At 35.0% G+C, this 19,125-nt stretch overlaps 1 protein-coding gene across 1 annotated transcript in view; it reads right to left on the bottom strand.

The window, feature by feature from the left end:
* COL19A1 (collagen type XIX alpha 1 chain) overlaps nucleotides 1–19,125 on the bottom strand; it is a 321,531-nt gene that overhangs the window by 259,754 nt on the left and 42,652 nt on the right. Inside the window, exons 6-10 of the mRNA XM_073905265.1 lie at nucleotides 17,918–18,041; nucleotides 16,349–16,624; nucleotides 5,539–5,623; nucleotides 1,252–1,370; nucleotides 124–186 (exon numbers count right to left, since the gene is read on the bottom strand). Of these exons, the coding sequence (XP_073761366.1) occupies nucleotides 124–186; nucleotides 1,252–1,370; nucleotides 5,539–5,623; nucleotides 16,349–16,624; nucleotides 17,918–18,041 (667 nt within the window). The remainder of the gene's footprint in view (nucleotides 1–123; nucleotides 187–1,251; nucleotides 1,371–5,538; nucleotides 5,624–16,348; nucleotides 16,625–17,917; nucleotides 18,042–19,125) is intronic.

Here is a 19,125-nt window from a genome sequence, read left to right as displayed (position 1 = left end):
ATGAGATCATATGATACATGTCTTTCTCTGATTGACTTATTTCGCTTAGCATAAATGGATGCATTTTTTAGTCACTTTTGAACAAATCCACTTTCATCCTGACAGTGTTTTGAAGTATCTTACCTGTTCTCCTTTATCCCCTTTCTGACCAGGTGAGCCTGGAGTTCCTGGCAATCCTGCTTCTCCCTGAACAAAAATGAATTCTGTGTTATCAAACATTCTGTCACATTGAGCTAAAGTTTATAAATATGAAGGTGATAATAGTAGGATAAAGCTTTACTCTCCTCTGAGCTGATGTTGCTCCCTCTGCTATAATGCCCTTCCCTTGCTCAGGAGGTTCAGTACTCTCCCTCTTCCAAATACCATCTCCTCCATGAGACTTTCCATGGAATGGGACACATGATGCTCCTCTATGCCCCCAGCACCTTGTACTTGCCTTTCTCATGGAGCTTATGATATAGTATTGGTTGCTAGAAGAAAAGTAATGTTCCTCTAAACTTTTACCTCACCCCTATATCTACTCGTCCGGCCAGGAGTAAAGTGGTAGCTGAATGTGTTGTCTCTAAGGGCATGTAGTAAGTTGCGGTACTAAGGAACATTCTGCTCTAGGAACCAGGGCTAGTTTTTTCTTTCCCTCTTTCCTTTCCTCAGGTATGGGCATAGAGGAAAACCACCATCAAGAAATCACTAAGCCTCCTTGTAGCACAGCCTCATGACTGCCATTAACATTCATAAAAGAAGTTTATATAGGTCCATGGGACCACTCTTCCTGACCAGGGGACCATACTGGTACAAGTGAAGCAAATTCTTTAAGTAATATTTTCTGCCTATTTCCTACAGTATCAGTACACAACAAAGAAATATTATATAGAGTATCTTTGTGTATGTGTTAAAGAGCAGGCATTGTTTTCTTCAACTGTGAATTCCCAGAACGGAAGCGTATTCCCAGCACATGCTAAGTACTCGATATTTATCTGTTGTATAGGTGGGTCTCCCCTTTACTTTCTATCCATTATATTTCACAGCCTGGAAAGAAAGTCTGATGGCTTTAGAACCATCCAGAAAAAAAATCCAGGAAATCCTACTCCCACTTCCCTTCTCTTAATCTACCCCAGTGATGGAGTGGCTTATGTATTTGATTCAAATAGCCCTAAAGGTCAAGACACATTCTGTGCACCAGGGCCACATCCAAGGGGCTTGGCTCACTTTGTGTAGTGGCTTTTCAGTGGGCATAGATTGAAACTAGCAAACCTTGTTTGGAATGCACTGGCACCGGTCTTGAAGTTCCTGCTTTGCTGGGAGATAGGCAGACATTTTGCTGGTGTGAGCAGGTAACAATGATGACGCAGTACTTCCATAGCCATTCTGCTCTGGACACTAAAACCCAGAAAAATGATTAGGGTCAATTCCAAACATTCTAACATCCTGAATACTGGCTCCCACCAAACTAGGGATGACTCAACTTGCCTGTAAGAACTGCCTTCTAATGAGACAGAAGTTGGCACTAGTATGTGAAAGTTTGTAATGCCTTTGCTCTTTCACTAGGCCCCCGATGTGTTTTATTACACTGACAACATGTTAAAAATGTGCTAAAATGTTGGTTTGTTGAGGAAGTCTAAAGCTATTATAAATGACTTTATGATGAGTACAGTAATATCAAACAATAACTGTCTTGTTACAATAAAATAGTTATACATATTACATCTGTGTACGTGTTTGTGGAACAAAATTTTAAAATAAAAGCAAGTAACGTGAACTTTTAGAACATCGTTTACTCCAAGATGATTGTAAAGTCTTGTAAAAGTAGAAAATAAATTCTTTTTACACTCTACGATGGTATAGATTTAATTAAAGTATATACTAGTCTTGGTCTTTAAAGTCCATTGTCCTTTAAAGTTATTAAAATGTCTCCATTGTAAAAGACTATCAAATCAAAACCAAAAATTCACCAAGTGGTGAATTTTATACTTAAGCAGTGGGTTCAGAACATGTGGGATAACATGAAGTGAAACTTAGTTACAAAGCAATGAACTTTTTTTCTCTCAAAAATAAATCCAGATGGGGAGGATAAATAAATACATCCCTTCCTCTCCACATCATTTACCAGGCTCCTCACCACAGTCTGTAACTGTGAATTTGTAATTTTATAAACTTACAATTTCATAACTCTGAATTTTCAATTTAGGGGAAAGAGTTCAGACATTACTTTGTATGCTACAAATCATATAGGCTTGGAAAAGTATTGTCAGGATACAAAACTGAAAGATTGTCAGCGGTTATTTATTATGGTGAGACTACCATTGATAATTACTTCCTTCTTTGAATTTGGCTGTATTTTCCAAGTTTTCTATAATAAACATACATAATTTTTTTTTAAAAAAGATTTTATTTATTTATTTGACAGAGAGAGAGAGAGAGAGAGCACAAGCAGGGGAAGCAGAAGAGGGAGAGGGAGAAGTATGCTCCCCGCCAAGCAGGGAGCTCGATGTGGGGCTCAATCCCAGGACCCTGGGATCATGACCTGAGCCCAAGGCAGACACTTAACTGACTGTTTTTTAAAACAAAAAATTCTTTTGAAAAAAATGGGTAGCACTCTAATGCTTGTGAAAACAACAAAAACTGTAAGAAAAATAACACCCAGAAGAAACACTGGGACTAGTTTTCTGTGTCCACCCTAGGTCTATCACATTTACTCTCTCCAGATTTAATAATTAGCTATTCTGTTATCTTAGTAAATTTCCAAGTCCACAAGTCTAAAAGTCATATTAGAATGAAATGTGATTATCAACAGAATAGTCCATTTATCTCATATGATTTGATATGATTTTCCAGCGACTTCCGGCTCTACCAGTTACCACTTAGATGACCAAGACCGAATTTGAGTTCATAATTTTGGTCTGGATAACTAATTTACTATATTAAATTGGGGATTTAAATGACTTTAAAAAAGTATGTCTCAGGATTCACTATAAAACTTTCCACACTCTCCAAAAAGTGCCTAAAGGGAACATAAAAATGTACAAAGTAAGAACTCTTCCCTTCATAAAACCTCTGGTTTTGATTTGATGCATATTTAGTTAATTGGCCCTACAAATTTTAATCACATTTCTCATTTATTTTCAACAAATGTTGCTGATTTTCTTCTTCTGTCTATGTCTGTAGTCATGAAACTTTACAGAAATAGAAAATCTAATTAATAGAAGAACAGAAGTATATTTACACATGATCTTGAATAAATTTCACCCTTGACCATGCTATAAAGTATTAACTACAAGAAACATGTCTAATTTGAAATTCTAGGATAAAGTTACATTTTTAAACAAGCACATTAAAATTTTCTGAATTCAACACATTTTTCAAAAAAAAAGTTTGTGTCAGAATTATAACAGATGCACTTAAATGGTTTTCATATAATTATTTATCTTTCAAGCTATACACTTCCATTTGTAAAATGTAGCATGTTTCTATTTTCCGCCACTCATTAACAGAATGGTGATGTCCCTTCAAATAATTATCAGCAGGAAAATAAGCAGGCTTTTGTTATTTTTTCCTTAGTCAAAGATGAATTCCTACCGTATTTTCCACAATTTTACTCCTAAATAATCTTTTTAAGATATGATTAATTTTTCTTCCATGATTTGTGAGGCTATGTTATTGCTTTTAATAATCAAACCACTCCATCAAATCCATCACCTATACTTCCTTAAACGATTTTCTCATAACTTGAATTAAAAATGTCTATTATGTGATGATACAGAGTAAAAAGTACTGGTCAAAAATACAGTATTTAGATATATCAAAACATTGTTATGTTACTTTTCAACCAGGAAAAATTATTAGTTTAAGAGCTCTTACATCCTAAGGGAATAATTAATTAAAAAAAAAACTTTTGGAGAATTAACATCTTCAAAATTTAAATACGTGGCTCCAGGAAGTCTAGGTATTTCAAGTCTAGATTGACATTATAAATTATCTTTTTAGATATTTATAGAAAAATATTTGGCTGGCTTTCATTTTACTTGGAATGAGAGCCATAAACTGGGTTGGCGATATGCTTTATAAAACCAACTTTTACATAAGCAAAACAAATAATTTTGAGAAACTTAGCTATGCTTTGAATCAGTCACCTTATTATTCTACTACCCACAGTGAGTGACAGAAGTTAAAAATATTTTTGAATTACTAAACTAGCAATAAAATTTTCATATTGGATGGCAAGTATAAAACTTCTGGGAAATCTAAAATGCAAACAAAAATGTTTTCACCTTTTACTTTTCATATGTTTTTTCTATAAGATTTTATTGAGTTAGTCCCTTTTAAACACCTTTTTGTACCATCTGCCTCCTTTAATAGTTGATAAGTCAACAAGTCAAGAAACAATGTTTTGACTATCTTCTACAAACAAAGCACTAGGAATTAAAAAGAAGAGCATGAAAGTATAACTCCCCTCAATGAGTTTAAAATGCAGTTGAATAAATTAAAAACAAATACAACTAAATTTAATAATATAAGATAGCACATATGACCATTATAATGAGAGATAGGAAAAGTACTGAATTTTTTTAAATGGAAGATTGGTATAAGAAAGCAACAATTGTACAGTTAGGTTGGGAATATTAAGAATGGAGGCTAAGTAATTGAGTTTATGTTTTGTTGCCAAAAGGGAATGGCCAAAGGCTTTGAGGAAGAGATGAATAGAGGGCAGGGAATGTGCCTTATTCATGTCTGTTATTGCCTTGTTTTTTAGCACAATGTCTAGAAGATCAATGTTTTTGAATAATTAATGTTTAGTGAGAAAAAGTAAATGCATATACAAAGCAATGATTCAGAGACTTACTCTGGTTATGCTGGAAAGGAAAAGGTCTAGAGATAGGCAAAGCAGTTGACATGATAATGCAACAATCTAGGCATGAGATAAAGGTGGACCAGGTCAGTAACAGGGAAAAGGAAGATGAAAAGTCTATCAGAGGGTGACTGGGTGGCTCAGTCGGTTAAATGTCTGCCTTCGGCTCAGGTCATGATCCCAGGGTCCTGGGATCAAGCTCCGCATGGGGCTCCCTGCTCAGTGCAGAGCCTGCTTGTCCCTCTCCTTCTGCCCCTCCCCTCTGTGCATTCTCTCTCTCTCTCTCTCAAATAAATAAAATGTTTTAAAAAAATCTATCACAAAAGAAAACTGTCCAGGATGGATGACAGGCTAGAAGAAGAAAATGAGTAAGAATAAGGTATGATCACAGATTTAAAAATCTCTGCCCCTGGAAAATAATGATGCTACTGTCAGAACACAGTTCAGGGAGAAAGTCATAAATTCTCTCTTATTTATGTTGAGTCCAAAGTGAGGACATACCATTCCCAAAGTTCAACACAAAACACTGGGATTCAAATTGTGTAAAGAAACTATGTGAGAGTGCTATGAGGGGTCTCTTACTTGGAAAAAATTACTCACCGGGTTCACAGAAGGTATTCAGTGCTGTCCTACATGTGCACTCTACAGACTAGGCAACTGGCATTCTATATTCTTCACAAGCCAAAAAAATTAACTTACCTTAGTATCTGATATTTCGCAACATGTTTCTTGAGCTAGGAAGTTTGAGTTACAGTAGATTTTAAATTGGTGAAGTTCAATCTATTAAAAAAGTAGTAATAAGACACATCATTAGTTTTCTTGAAAGTCACATTTAGGCACTTAAGAACTGTGGTAATTTAACTGGAAAGATAAAAGAAGCTAATACAAATAAATTATTGGTAGATAATTTTAATGTTTTTATTTAATTTAGGATTCATGATTTTATGGACCATTTGAAAAAGAGACATGGATTAAATTATTGAGATAGATCTCTAGATAAAGGAAATCAGGTAATGAAAGCAACTGCAAATCTTTGCTACTTATTTCATACAAAAAAAGAAGTATTTAATTAAAGAGAGGTATTGTTACACATTGTAAGAAAGTATGCCCACATATGAGAAATATTTCAAAGTAAAAAATTGTGGAGAAAAAGTAAAGTCAAAGGTATGAACACACGATGGAAAAGGCTTTCCCAGTAGTTCCAGAGCTCTTATTTGAGGCACTGAAACAGATGCTCACTTCTCAATAAGAGGAAAAAAATAGTATTTAGTTTTCATCTATATTTCATGGATTCTGTCTGATATCTATGGATTTTATACTATATTGGGATAACCCTGAGCAATACTCACAATCTTTTTACAAAAATAATGAATTCCTTCTATTTGCTTAGCAGATTCATATTTTTTTGGCATTGGACGTGAAATAAAAAGTGATTCAAAAAAGTACAATCATGCTGTTAAATGCAAGATTAAGCAACCATGTGAGAAATAAATACTCCAGACCACTGAAAAAAATTAAATAGGATAGATGTGTAACTTGTCTATTTTAAGTTACTTTGTGGTTGCAAATTTAATAATTTAATTAATAATTCATCGTACAATGATGTCACATATCACATAGGTCAGGAACAAACTCTTCCCTCTCTCCTCTCCTCCTCCTGCCTGCCCTTCTCTCTTTGCCTCTCTCCACCTCTTCCTCTGTCTCCCAGTATTACAGAGCGAGATTACGTATTACTTTGATGTCAATAAGTATGTTCTATAGAAAGATCCAACTGTTGTATTACAATAATTAATCCTACCATAATGGAAAGCAGATATCTTCAGTGAGTTCTAAAACTCTACCCAACACCAAAAAAAGCAAAAAAGGCAAAAAAAAAAAGGCTGTAACTATTACTCTACAGTGTACTGAGATGAACAAAATCAATTCAGCTCATAGAAAGTGTTAAGAAATCCAGACATCTTCTGAATTCATGAGCAGCCTAAGATTTGCAGCCAATGCAAAATTCTGAGAGAAAATGAAACTTATTTATTTTCTATAACTTTTTGCAAGGTATTGAAATTAACTTTTGTTTATAAAATTTAAATACACTATCTTACATAGTTGAATGAAACACCATGTAGTAACATATCCATTATATAGAATGAAGAATGGGGACTCCAATTAATGAATATTCTTCTTAACAAAAACTAATTTAACATTATCATTGTTACCAAAATAGTCAGTAAATATTAAAATTTGATTATGTACCATCCATTGTACTAGGCCCTTTATATGAATTATTTTAGTTAACTGAAGATAGATGATCAATTTTTGATGGATTAGCAACTAATCAAGTACCATGACATTGAAACTACAATCCTAGTTTAATGATGCTTTCTTATTCATTAGTTACTCTGGAATCCTTCACTGACACAGTGCTTTATGAGGACAATGTTTAGGGCCAAGTCTATACTGGCTCTTGTCACACAGAATTTGTTAAAAAAAAAATCCTTTATACAGTTTTGTCACCTATTTCTTTCTCACAAAAGTAACTAGGTAGTATACATAAAATAAATTATTAGAATTTTTTTCAATAACATACATCCAGAGTAAATAAAACATTTTCGCATTACAACAGATCTTATGAATCATAGAGCTTGCATGGAGATGATGAAAAATTAGTCTACTTAAACTTTTAGTAGGACCAAGAATCTTTATAGAATAAAATATGTATTTTATTTGCTTAACTGAAACACTATCTCATAAATAAGCTGCATCATAATATTGCTTTAATTTTTTTAAGTTTTGTCTTTTTTTCATTTAGTTTTTTACATTTTAATTCTAGTATAGTTAACATACAGTGTTGTATTAGTTTCAGATGTACAATATAGTAATTCAACAATTCTATACTTTACTCAATGTTCATCGTGATAAATGTACTATTAATGCCCTTCACCTATTTCACTTATCACCCACCCACCACCCCTCTGATAACTATCAATTTCTTTTCTATAGTTAAGAGTCTGTTTCTTAGTTTGTCTCTTTTTTCCTTTATTGTTTTGTTTCTTAAATTTTACATATGAGTGAGATCATATGGTATTTGTCTTCCTCTGACTGGCTTATTTCACTTGGCATTATACTCTCTAGATCCATCCATGTTGTAGTGAATGCCAAGATTTCATTCTTTTTTATGGCTGAGTAATATTTCATTATATATATGGTTCCTATATAATATATGTATATTACATATAAATATAATTTATAATATATGTTATATATTATAAAATAATTATATATATTATATATTAGTTATATACATATATATTAGTTCCCTTAATTTTTTAAAGAACCTCCATACTGTTTTCCTCAGTGGCTGCATGAGTTTGCATTTCCACCAACAGTGTACAAGGGTTCCTTTTTCTTGGCATCCTCACCAACACATGTGGTTTCTTGTGTTTTTTAATTTAGTGATTCTGACAGGCGTGAAGTGATATCACCTTGTCGTTTTGATTTGCATTTCCCTGATGATGAGTGATGTTGAGCAACTTTTCATGTGTCTGTTGGCCATCTGTATGTCTTCTTTGGAGAAATATCTGTTCGTATCTTCTGCCCATTTTTTTAAATTGGATTATTTGTTTTTTGGGTGTTGAGTCTGATAAGTTATTTATGTATTTTGGATACTAACCCTTTATCAGATATGTCATTTGCAAATATCTACTCCCATTCAGTAGGCTGTCTTTGAGTTTTGTTGATGGTTTCCTTTGTTGTGCAAAAGCTTTTTTTTAATAAATGAAATCACAATAGTTTATTTTTGCTTCTGTTTCTCTTGCCTCAGAAGGCCTCTCTAGAAAAAAGTTGCTCCAGAAGAAGAAATTACTGCCTGTGGTCTCTTCTAGGATTTTTATTGTTTCAGGTCTCACATTTAAATCCTAATCCATTTTTAGTTTATTTTTATGTATGGTTTAAGAAAGTGGTTCAATTTCATTCTTTTGCCTGTGGTTGGCCAGTTTTCCCAACACCATTTGTTGAAGAGGTTGCCTTTTTCCCATTGCATATTCTTGCCTCTTTGTTGAAGATTAATTGACCATATAATTGTGGGTTTATTTCTGGGCTTTTTATTCTAGTCTATTGACCTATGTCTCTATTTTTGTGCCAGTACCAAACTTTTTTTTATTACTACGGCTTTGTAGTATATCTTGAAACCTGGGATTGTGATAACCTCCAGTTTTGTTCTTCTTTTTCAAGATTGTTTTGAGTATTCAGGGACTTTTGTGTTTCCACACAAATTTTAGGATTATTTGTTCTAGTTCTGTTAAAAATGTTATTGGTATTTTGACAGGGATTGCATTAAATCTGCAGATTGCTTTCGGTAGTATGGAATTAAAAATATGTCTTCTCCCAATCCATGACCATGGAATATCTTTCCATTCGTTTGGATCATCTTCAATTTCTTTCATCAGTGTTTTATAGTTTTCAGAGTTCAGGTCTTTCACCTTCTTGCTTGATTCCTAGGAATTTTATTATTTTGGTGCAATTGTAAATGGGATTGTTTTTTTAATTTCTCTGTCGGCTACTTCATTATTTACATACAGAAATGCAACGGATTTCTGTATCTTGATTTTGTATCCTGTAACCATACTGAATTCATTTATCAGTTCTAGCAGATTCTTGGTGGAGTGGTTGGGGTTTTCTATATAGGGTATCATGTCATCTGCAAATAGTGAATGTTTTACTTGTTCCTTACCAATTTGAATGCCTTTTATTCTTTCTTCTTGTCTGATTACTGTAGCTAGGACTTCCAGAACTATGTTGATAAAAGTGGTAAGACTAGACAGCTTTGTGTTGTTCCTGATATTAGAGGAAAAGCTCTCAATTTTTCACCATTAAGCATGAAGTACAAGGTGGGTTTGTCATATATGGCCTTTATTATGTTGAGGTATGTTCCTTCTAAACCTACTTTGTTGAGGGTTTTTATCATGAATGGATGTTGTACTTTACCAAATGCTTTTTCTGCATCTATTAAAATTATCATAAGTTTTTTATCCTTTCTATTGTTGATGTGATGTATCACATTGATTGATTTGCAAATATTGAAACACCTTGCATCCCAGGTATAAATCCCACTTGATTGTGGTGAATGATTTTGAGGATTTTTCTATTTATGTTCATCAGAGATATTGGCCTGTAGTTCTTTTTTTTAATTTTTTAAATTTAAATTCAATTAGCCAACATATGTACATCATTAGTTTTTGATGTAGTGTTCAATGATTCATTAGTTGCATATAACACCCAGTGCTCATCACATCATGTGCCCTCCTTAATGCCTATCACCCATTTACCCCATCCCCCCCACCTCCCTTTCTGCAACCCTCAGTTTATTTCCCTCTCTGATTTCTTCCCACTCAGTTTTCCCTCCCTTCCCCTATGATCTTCCATGCTATTCCTTATATTCCACATATGAGTGAAACCAGATGATAATTGTCTTTCTCTGCTTGACTTATTTCACTTAGCATAATCTCCTCCAGTCCCATCCATGTTGATGTAAAAGTTGGGTATTCATCCTTTCTGATGGCTGAGTAATATTCCATTGTATATATGAACCACATCTTCTTTATCCATTCATCTGTTGAAGGGCATCTTGGCTCCTTCCACAGTTTGGCTATTGTGGACACTGCTGCTATAAACATTGGGATGCATGTGCCCCTTCTTTTCACTGTATCTGTATCTTTGGGGTAAATATCCAGTAGTGCAATTCCTGGGTCAAGGGGTAGCTCTGTTTTTAATGTCTTGAGGAACCTCCATACTGTTCCTAGAGTGGCTGTATCAGCTTGCATTCCCACCAACAGTGTAAGAGGGTTCCCCTTTCTTCATATCTTCGCCAACATTTGTTGTTCCCTGTCTTGTTAGTTTTAGTCGTTCTAGCTGGTGTAAGGTGGTATCTCATTGTGGTTTTGATTTATATTTCCCTGATGGCAAGTGATGTGGAGCATTTTTTCATGTGTCTGTTGGCCATTTGGATGTATTCTTTGGAGAAGTGTCTGCTCATGTCTTCTGCCCATTTCTTGATTGGATTATTTGTTTTTTGAGTGTTGAGTTTGATAAGTTCTTTATAGATCTTGGATAACTGGCCCTTTATCTGTTATGTCATTTGCAAATATCTTCTCCCATTCCATAGGTTGCCTTTCAGTTTTGTTGACTGTTCCTTTGCTGTGCAGAAGCTTCTTATTTTGATGAAGTCCCAATAGTTTATTTTTGCTCTTGTTTCCCTTACCATTAGAGATGTGTCTTGCAAGAACTTGCTTTGGCTGAGGTCGAAGAGGTTACTGCCTGTGTTCTCCTCTAGGATTTTGATGGATTCCTGTCTCACATTTAGGTCTTTCATCCATTTTGAGTTTATCTTTTTGTTTGGTGTAAGAGAATGGTCGAGTTTCATTCTTCTGCATGTGGCTGTCCAATTTTCCCAGCATCATTTATTGAAGAGACTGTCTTTTTTCCATTGGATATTCTTTCCTGCTTTGTCAAAGAGTAGTTGACTATAGAGTTGATGGTCCATTTCTGGAAACTTATAAACTATCAAGACTGAAATAGGAAGAGGTAGAAAATCTGAACAGACCAATAACAAGCAAGGAAATTGAAGCAGTAATCAAAAACCTCCCAAAAAACAAGAGTCCAGGGCCAGATGGCTTCCCTGGGGAATTCTACCAAACATTTAAATAAGAAATAATACCTATTCTACTGAAGCTGTTTCAAAAAATAGAAATGGAAGGAAAACTTCCAAACTTGTTCTCTAAGGCCAGCATTAGCTTGATCTCTTCTTTTGTAAAGTCTTTATCTGCTTTTGGTTTTAGGGTACTGCTCTCATAGAATGAATTTGGAAGATTTCTTTCCTCTTGTTTCTTGCCATAGTTAGAGAAGAGACAGTATTAACTCTTTAAATGCTTGGTAGAATTCACCTGTGAAGCAGTCTGGGCCTGGACTTTTGGGGGGGAGTTTCTTGATAACTGTTTCAATTTCATTGCTGGTAACTGGTCTATTCAAATATTCTATTCCTGCTTCAGTTTTGGGAGTTATAGGTTTCTAGGAATTTATTGATTTCTTCCAGGTTGTCCAATTTGTGGCATATGATTCTTCATAATATTCTCTTAAAATCGTTTGTATTTCTGTGCTATCAGTTTTTATTTCTCCTTTTTCATTTGATTTTGTTTATTTGAGTCTTCTCTCTCTCTCTCTCTGTCTCTCTCTTTTTTATGAGTGTGGCTAGAAGTTTATCAATTCTGTTGCTCTTTTCCAAGAACTAGCTCCTGGTTTCATTGATCTGTTCTATTTTTTTTTTTTTTTAGTTTCTATTTCATGTATTTCTGCTCTAATATTTATTATTTTCTTCCTTTTGCTGCTTTTTGTTTTGTTTGTTCTTTTTCTAGATCCTTTAGGTGTAAGATTCAGTTGTTTATTTGGGATTTCTCTTGCTTCTTGAGATAGGCCTGCACTGCTATAAACTTCCCTCTTAGAACTGCTTTGCTGCATTGCAAAGATTTTAGACTGTTGTGTTTTCATTTTCATTTGTCTCCATGTATTTTTTAATTTCCTCTTTGACTTTTTGGTTGACCCATTCATTTTCAGTAGCATGTTATTTAACCTTCATGTATTTGTGTTTTTCCACATTTTTTCTTGTGGTTGATTTCTAGTTTCATAGCACTGTGGTAGGAAAAGATGTATGGTATGATTTTGATCTTTTTTAATTTGCTGAGATTTGTTTTGTGGCCTAATATGTGATCTATTTTGGAGAATGTTCCATGTGCACTTGAAAAGAATGTGTATTCTGCTATTTTAGGATGGAATGTTCTGAATATATCTATTAGATTTATCAGGTCCAATGTGTCATTCAAAGCCTTGTTAATTTTCTGTTTGGATGATCTACTCATCCAAACAGAAAGTGGGGCATTAACATTCCCTATTATTATTGTATTACTAGCAATTACTTCCTTTATATTTGTGATGAGCTGCTTTATGTATTTGGGATCTCCCATAATTGGGTACATAAATATTTACAGTTGCTATATCTTCTTGTTGGATTGTTCCTTTTATAATTATATAGTGTCCTTCTTTGTCTCTTGTTACATTCTTTGTTTTAAAATCTAATTTGTCTGATATAAATATTGCTATCTTTTTTTTCACTTCTGTTTGCATGATAAATGCTTTTCCATTCCTTCCCACTTTCAATATGCACGTGTCTTTAGGTCTGAAATGAGCATTACCTTGATCTCTTCTTTTGTAATGTCTTTATCTGCATTTTGTAACTTGTTTTATGATTGTTTTTGTAGTTCTCTGTTCCTTTCTTCTCTTTCTTTATTCTCTCTCAGTTTGCTGGCTTTCTTTAGTGATATACATGGATTCCTTTCTCTTTATTTTTTGCATATCTATTAGTGGTTTTTGATTTGTGGTTTGTGGTTACTATTAGGTTTGTATATAACATATTATGCATATAACAATCTATATTAAGTTGATGGTTGTTTATGTTTGAACCCATTCTTTACTCTTTTCTCCCTCACTTTTTAGGTATATGGTGTTATACTTTACATCTTTTTATTTTGTGAATCCCTTGACTGATTTTCATAGATATAATTGATTTTACTGCTTTTGTGTTTTCTCCTTTTCCTGCTCCTACTTATGCTCTTTCCTTTCCATTCATTCTCTCTTATAGGGCTGGTTTTGTGGTCATGAATTCCTTTACCTTTTGTTTGTTTAGGAAACTCTTTATCTCTCCTTCTAGTCTGAATGATAGCCTTGCTCGATAGCATATTCTTGGCTGCAGGGTTTTCTTTCCACACTTTGAATATATATATATATAATGATGCCACTCTCTTCTAGCCTGCAAAGTTTCTGCTGAAAAATCAGCTGACAGCCTTATGGGGTTTCCCTTGTATGTAACTATTTTCTCTTGCTGCTTTTAAAATTCTCTCATTATCACTAATTTTGCCATTTTAATTATGATTTTAATTATGATGTGTCTTGGTGTGGACCTCCTTGGGTTGATTTTGCTGGGCGCTCTCTGTGTCTCCTTGATCTGGATTTCTGTTTCTTTCCCCAGATTCAGGAAATTTTCAGCTATTATTTCTTCAAATAAATTTCTTGTCCCCTTTTCTCTCCCCCTTCTGGAATCCCTATAATGTAAATATCATTATGCTTGATGATGTTTCTGAGTTCCCTAAGTCCTGTTCAGTTTGATTGCTTTCTATTACTCTGTCCTCTAGGTCACTGATCCTTTCTTTTACTTCCTCTAGTTAGAGTTTATTCCATCTAATGTATTTTTAATTTAAGTTATTGAGCTCTTCATCTCTGATTCATTCTTTTTTATGTTTTCTATCTCTTTGTTAAGGGTCTCAGTGAGGTTTTCCACTCTTTTCTCAAGTCCAGTGAGTATCTTTATCTTTATCACCATTACTTCAAATTCTTTATCAGGCATATTACTTATCTCTATTTCATTTAGGTCTCTTGCTGTCATCTTGTGCTGTTCTTTCATTTGGAACATATTCCTCTGTCTCCTCATTTTGGTTATGGCTTTAATTTTACCCTCAAATAAAGTAAGATACCTCACTAAACTATGAAATGATTGTAACACTATAATTTTTACATTGTGTCTTTTTAGAGGACATGCCTGATATTTTTCAGCCCCAGGTTCTGGGTTCAATTCTTTTCTTGGGTGAGAAGTTAATGAGACACAGGACACAACCCTCAGCCTTCAGAGGGTGAGCTCTGAGCCTGAACCCTGCTCTTGCAATAAGTAATTCCTCTCTCACTGCCATCTCCCCACAAAGGTTCTGAATTTATTTCAGTATGTGCTTAGTTCTTTCAGTCCTTGAAAGAGAGCCCACTTTGCTCTCACTAGTCTTATAAGAGGTTCCAATCCCAAACTCCAGTCCCAAACTTTAGTACTTGTAGCAGGTGCCACTTTCCCATACTGTTGTTAGAATTCCTTGAATTGACTCCCTATCTACCTACACTCCACCTACTGCTGAAAGTTACATCTTTGATGTTCTAACTGTTGGTCTCCACGTCTTCCCTTGCCTTTGGAGAGAACTTTCTGAAAGGTCTGTCTAGTATTGTTGTGTTATAATTAATACTGTTATTATTGGCAGACTCCATTTACCGATATAGACTTTGATCCTTCCATTAGCCTTCAAGACCTCTAAGACAAACAGGATTTTTTTTTTTCCATTCTCTCAGGCCAAGGTTGACGGAGTGTTTGGTCCTGAATAAATAAATGAATATACAGGGAACTAACCACATACTAGGCATTACTGCACATGCTCTATACAACTGTAACTAGGTAACTCTACCAACACTACTTTTTAACTGAGGATACTGAGACTCAGATAAATTAACAGCTAACAAGATAAATTAGCAGATAATTATAGTTAAGTAGATGAGCTAAGATTTACAACCCCGTCTGTCTGATTCCCAAACCAGCTCACTCTCCACAGTGCCATGATGTCTTGCCTCCATGATTGGTTTTTCCTACTCTGGCCTATTTTGCTGATCATCACTGAGCCCTAGTTATGGCATTCTCACTGATTTGTTCATTGTTTCTAAGAGAAGATAGTTTAAAAATATTTTATTGAATATATATTTATACATATACTATATTTATCCATCTATTAATCTTCTATCTATCATGATTCCTTCCACAGGGGCATTTAGAAAAAATACACTGCCCCAATATGTATTTGTACAGAATTGTACTTTTGAAAAAAAAAACTGAACATGCATTAGCAATTCCTATTGGTGACCTGCATTCAGGTAATTTTTATGGGTTTTCTCATCATTCTATCTATAAGAAAGTCTGAAGTCATGAAATTTAAAGATATCTCACTATTTTAGGATTTTTTTTAAGATTATAGGCCTTCTTCTCTAGGGAAATCAATAATAAATCTATTATCACCTGAACACCAAATATGATTTTTAAAGGACCTTTTTATCTGAAAGGTATTGCTAGCCATTTGTTCTCATCCAAATGACCTACTGACACAATTAGTAGCTATGTTTCAGTCCAACAGAATCTTGAAAACAATTATAGGCTTTTGAGAAATAGTCTGCAATACAAAACTGCTGCTATTCTGAGGATGAGTAAACAGCCTATTGTTCTTGAGTGGAAACATCAGATAATCTGGGACCATTTAATTTAAAGTTCATCTTTTCCCAATCTTTTCTATTCAAAACATATAAGCTTATTCAAGCTGCCTTTTTGTATCATATGATGCATTTTTACTAGAATTTAATTGTAATAATCTTATTTTTTAATGCATGACCTAGTTCTTTTAAATTCACATGCTGAAGAAAATAGAGAGAAGATAATATATGTGAAAATACAGTTGGAAATACATAGCTATGCTTCACACATCTGATGGCTAATTTAAACAGTGTTGAGAAGGGAATGTATTACATAGTAATTAAAGGAAGAAGGTTTTAATAAGGTATCTAATTTAGAAACTTTACTAGTTCTATTTCATAACCAACATCACAACTCACGTCCACAGGCTTGCCATCGGAAGCTCGTGCAGCGATAACAGTCTTTCCACGAAGGTCCACAGGGTCCTTTTCATCTATATGCTGGCTTGCAATTAAATTACAATCCATATAGAGTGAAATGCCCCGGGATTGTATACCAATGCCAAGTTTATGCCATTGACGATCAAACAAAGGACGGAGTTCTCGATTTTTAAAAATGTAGTTCAACACATCTCCCTCAGGAGCTCGGAACATAAATTCCACCACTTTCTTTCCACCATCAACTACTATAGAAACCTGCAAAAATGCAAATTAGCATTAAATGTTTTAAAACCAGTGTTCAAAATTACTAAAGCACACAAATTAAAAAATTAGAGATACATGTTGGTATAATTGAGGCACTATAGTAAAATGTTTTAGATGATATCTGTGTCTACCAGATTTGTTAATACAAAAGAACAGTAAATATCCAGCTACAAAAATGTTTTAAATATGGGGCATTCTGGTGAATGTAACATGTTCCTTTCTTGAGAGAACATCTGAGGGTATATATTTATATGTATGGGCATATCTAAGTATATATATATATATATATATATATATATATATATATATGATTCTGTATGAGTAATTCAAGAATTAAATGTTACTTAATTTAAAAAGAATAAGAATAGGATCACTTCTCTTAGCATGGAAACTGAGATTGACTTCTTGAAACTCTGATGATTTGCATGGTGCAGAGAAAATGTCTTTTCATAAAAGATATACTCTTAATTCAGTTCATCTTTCCTTCATAAAATTGTGACTGTATTAACAGATTAAAAGATCAGTGAAATGAAAAACATCTCAGTGGATATGTATAGAAATAAACACAAATGTAAAGTGCCAATAAGTAATACTGAGGTTCATCTCCCCCCTCACCTGGAGTCCTTGCATGCTCATCTTTCTGCCCGTGTCATCTCTTGCACAAGTATTCCTGGTTCCTTCTCCCTGTGCCCCATTTTAGGAAGCTGCCCTTTCTATGCTCCCATAGTCCCCACCCAACTCTGAGCTTACCTCTACCACTGCACCTGTCACACTGCGATTATGCTCTAGTATATTGTTCTCCTAGATGCCATCCCCTTAGACCTTATGCTCCCTAAGAAAGGAATTACAATTTTAAAAATCTCTTCTCTTGGTCACTAACTCGCATGTAGCATGTGTTCATTAACTTTTTATTGATGGAATCAATATTTTTATCCCACCTCTTCACTCATGACAGACTTTCAAATGAAACAACGAATGAATTATTTAAAAATAATACATATCAGGAATGATAGGAGACAAAGGAGTTATTAGTGAGGTGGACTTAGTGTTAATGAAGCAGTTTTGAAAGAAGGGTCATTTGAGTGTCTTTAGACAAAATATGAATCATATTACAGATCTCAGCAAGATCATCCTATGAGAATACTTGCATGTCCCTGTTGATGATTCCTCTAAATGAAAATCCAGATACTAGATCTGCTTCCAAATTTGTGCATACTGTGCCAAGATTCACCTGGCATAACCACATAGGCGAAAACAAATCAGCACAACTCTACAGTTCCTGACCTGTGGTATATTCTGTTGGTTTAAAACCTGCCACAGGAACCACCGTTCCTTTTTGGTGCTTCTTCGTATTCGAAACATAGCTGCTATGGCGTGCTCATCAGGAAGGCCTCTGGGAAATATCTTACTGGGGAAGGAAAACAAAGAATTATTGTGAGAACACTGAGGATGGTGAGGAAAGAAAATCTAGGTATGAAGTTCTTTGTAACACGATATTTCTTTCCAATCACAATAAAATAGAGTCTCTAAAATGGAATTTTCTCTATAAAGTCACCCTTACTAAATTTCACAAGGACCATTACTGTACTGCTTTTTTTTTTTTAATATTTTATTTATTTATTTGACGGAGGGTGCGAGAGGGCACAGGCAGGGGGAGCGGTGGGGGGAGAGGGAGAGGCAGGCCTCCCACCAAGTGGGGAGCACGATGTGGGGCCCGATCCCAGGACCCTGAGATCATGACCTGAGCCGAGCGCAGACGCTTAACCACCTGAGCCACCCAGGCTCCCCTTTTACTATACTGCTTTAAGTAAGATTGTTCATTAAAAAGCAAACAGAATGCTAATTCCACTTCCGGTCTGACTCCGGTGTCTTTGCTGAGAGTCACACTGAGCGGCGAGCTGCTTCAGGGGAGTCTTTAGGAGTCCGCACCATGGCGGAAGACACCAAGTCCAAAATCAGGAACTACCAAACTGTCTCTTTTGACCGCTGCTTCCCCGAACCAGAACCAGACCAAGAACGGCTGGCAGAACAGCGGACTTCCACGGCTAAAGGAAGTGATGTCTCCATGTGTGGATGGTACTGGCGTGTGGACGGTACTGGCGTGTGGACAAGTCCTTCTGCCCCATAGCCTGAATGTCAGCCTGGGACAACCATGGGGCAGAAGGCACATCTCCTGGGAAGATCCGAACTGGCTCCCCCTACCTCTACTTTGTCTTCCATCCTTCTCCCAGTTTGGTGAAGGGGGACCTGGGTACATGGTGATCCCCACCCTGGGATCATGAATCTGGCTGAATTAATAACAAATCCTCATTGGAAAAGTATAAGACCTTATATGTGTAAAAGAGCTGGATGGGCAGTCAAGAAACCAGGGTGGAAGTAGTACTTTGACCAGTAAGAAGGACTTCAGAGTGACGGTTTTTTTTCCATTTTGTTTTATGTTATTAAACTGACCCCCTTCTCCATACCAGACAACAGAGTGAATGACTATATAA

This window comes from Callorhinus ursinus, unplaced genomic scaffold, assembly GCF_003265705.2.
Source record: "Callorhinus ursinus isolate GAN/ISIS: 27379988/994484 unplaced genomic scaffold, GSC_fseal_2.0 scaffold22, whole genome shotgun sequence".
Lineage (NCBI taxonomy): Eukaryota > Metazoa > Chordata > Mammalia > Carnivora > Otariidae > Callorhinus > Callorhinus ursinus.
This window is presented reverse-complemented; position numbering and strand designations above follow the sequence as displayed.